At 47.8% G+C, this 2,500-nt stretch overlaps 1 protein-coding gene across 2 annotated transcripts in view; it reads left to right on the forward strand.

Moving 5' to 3' along the window:
* tyw1 (tRNA-yW synthesizing protein 1 homolog (S. cerevisiae)) overlaps positions 1-2,500 on the forward strand; it is a 51,285-nt gene that overhangs the window by 48,431 nt on the left and 354 nt on the right. For both annotated transcript variants that reach the window (XM_076976414.1, XM_076976415.1), the window contains one exon: positions 1,168-2,500. This exon is cut by the window's right edge and continues 354 nt beyond it. In XM_076976414.1, the coding sequence (XP_076832529.1) occupies positions 1,168-1,389 (222 nt within the window). In that variant the 3' untranslated portion in view covers positions 1,390-2,500. The remainder of the gene's footprint in view (positions 1-1,167) is intronic.

Raw genomic sequence — 2,500 nt, forward strand, 5'->3', positions numbered from 1 at the left:
ACTTGTGAAGTTTTTGCAGGTATGAATATGAAGTCTTGTGACTTGACAATGACTCCAGTCACATGTGAATCTCTATCTTGGCTGCCGTGTGGTTTGATTCACTGACCCGCTTTGATTTAGTAAACTGCTTTGAGTCCGTGTGAAGGGCTTTGAGGTTTTCAAATGCACCTCATGCTTCGTGTCACCATGTGCACTACCAGTTCATTCACGTTTCTGCTAAAGCTTTGGTCTCTAACAGTTTCACTTCTCCTCCTCGGCCATGAAAATCGCTGTGACACGATTTATACACCATTATCTCAAGACAGGAAAAATGCACCAGTTTAAGCTGATTTCACAGTCTTAAGCAATCAGACAACATTCAGACAGCTTGTCCTTGACTAGGAGGTTACCCCCCCCTCAGGGTCTGATCCTGGTCCAGATCAATGATGGCTACTGGAGACCCTGCCAGCCCCATTAGTCATAGATGACTTCTGTCAGCCAGGGAGATGAACTGAAGGTCTTACCTGTATGTTTCTAGTCAGCAACATTCATCACTGATGCATCTGTGTTTCACTCTGGGTTCTTCTGTGTGTGTCTCTGGGTTCTTCTGTGTGTGTCTCTGGGTTCTTCTGTGTGTGTCTCTGGGTTCTTCTGTGTGTGTCTCTGGGTTCTTCTGTGTGTGTCTCTGGGTTCTTCTGTGTGTGTCTCTGGGTTCTTTTGTGTGTGTCTCTGGATTCTTTTGTGTGTGTCTCTGGATTCTTTTGTGTGTGTCTCTGGGTTCTTTTGTGTGTGTCTCTGGGTTCTTTTGTGTGTGTCTCTGGGTTCTTCTGTGTGTCTCTGGATTCTTTTGTGTGTGTCTCTGGATTCTTTTGTGTGTGTCTCTGGATTCTTTTGTGTGTGTCTCTGGATTCTTCTGTTTGTGTCTCTGGGTTCTTTTGTGTGTGTCTCTGGGTTGTTTTGTGTGTGTCTCTGGGTTGTTTTGTGTGTGTCTCTGGGTTCTTTTGTGTGTGTCTCTGGGTTCTTCTGTGTGTGTCTCTGGGTTCTTCTGTGTGTCTCTGGATTCTTTTGTGTGTGTCTCTGGATTCTTCTGTTTGTGTCTCTGGGTTCTTCTGTTTGTGTCTCTGGGTTCTTCTGTTTGTGTCTCTGGGTTCTTCTGTTTGTGTCTCACTCTGGGTTCTTCTGTTGCAGTTCAGAGTGGATGGTGAGTGGTGGACATGGATTGACTACAGCCGTTTCCACCAGCTCGTCCAGCGCTACGAGGAGAGTGGAGGCCGTGAGACCTTCTCCACCCTGGACTACGTGGCCAGGACCCCCAGCTGGGCTGTGTTCGGGTCTCAAGAGAGGGGCTTCGACCCCTCAGACACGCGCTTCCAGAAGAAGAACAAGACCAAAGATCTCTCAGGGTGTTGATGGACTCTGCTGCAATGGTTTTTTAACATCTGTATGAGATGAATATATAAACAATTTTATAGAAAAAATAGTGTTTTATATTTTACACACACACACACACACACACACATGCACATGGTGGATTTGAAGGCATATATGAATTATTACTAAAGATAGATCAGTATCTTGGAATTAAGGTCTCTGAACTCTATGGTGTCCTCATGGTCAGTAACATTGAGAGTCTCAGTCCAGCGGGTGGGCCTGTGGTTCTGGTGTTGGGCTTCTACACGGCTCAGCGGGTCAGTCTCACTGGGTCGCATCCACAAATGTCAACTGTTTGATTTCTGAACCTGGCCACATTACGCCAGCAATGGCTGTACTGAGAGAAACGCACAGCAGCGGTCCTTAGTGGAGCTCTCTCCCTCTCTCTCTCCCTCCTTCTCTCTCTCTCTCTATCTCTCTCTCTCCCTCTCTCCTCTCTCTCCTCTCTCTATCTCTCTCCCTCTCTCTCTCCCTCCTTCTTCTCTCTCTCTCTCTATCTCTCTCTCCCTCTCTCTCTCTCCCTCTTTCTCTCTCCGTCTCTCTCTCTCTCCTTCTGTCTCTCCCTCTCTCTCTCCTTCTCTCCCTCTCTCCCTCTCTCTCTCCTTCTGTCTCTCCCTCTCTCTCTCTCTCTCCTTCTCTCTCTCTCTCTCTCCTCTCTCTCTCTCTCTCTCTCCTTCTCTCTCTCTCCCTCTCTCACTCTCTCTCTCTCTCTCTCTCCCCTTCTGTCTCTCCCTCTCTCTCTCTCCTCTCTCTATCTCTCCCTACCCCCCCTCCCCCCCTCCCTCCCTCCCTCCCTCGTGTCTGTATTATCTACATCTCTCTCCCACAGTGCATCGCTGCTCTCTGCCCGCTGGTCCGTTCATTCACCCAGTCCAGCTTTAGTCTGGTGAGGACAAACCAAAATGTTTCAGTCCCGTTTCATTCAAATGTCACATCGCCGTTTTTCTGTGGAAAGTTCCCGTAAGAGCAACTGTCCTGTGGGTTTAGGATGTGTGATGGTAGAAACTGGGTTGTTCTTTATTGTAATTAATTCTTTGATGTTTGCAGTTCTGTATGTGTCTTGCTCCTGTGTGGGTTCAGCACAGAACCC

The sequence above is a fragment of the Brachyhypopomus gauderio genome, chromosome 16, assembly GCF_052324685.1.
Source record: "Brachyhypopomus gauderio isolate BG-103 chromosome 16, BGAUD_0.2, whole genome shotgun sequence".
NCBI classification, from domain to species: Eukaryota; Metazoa; Chordata; class Actinopteri; order Gymnotiformes; family Hypopomidae; genus Brachyhypopomus; species Brachyhypopomus gauderio.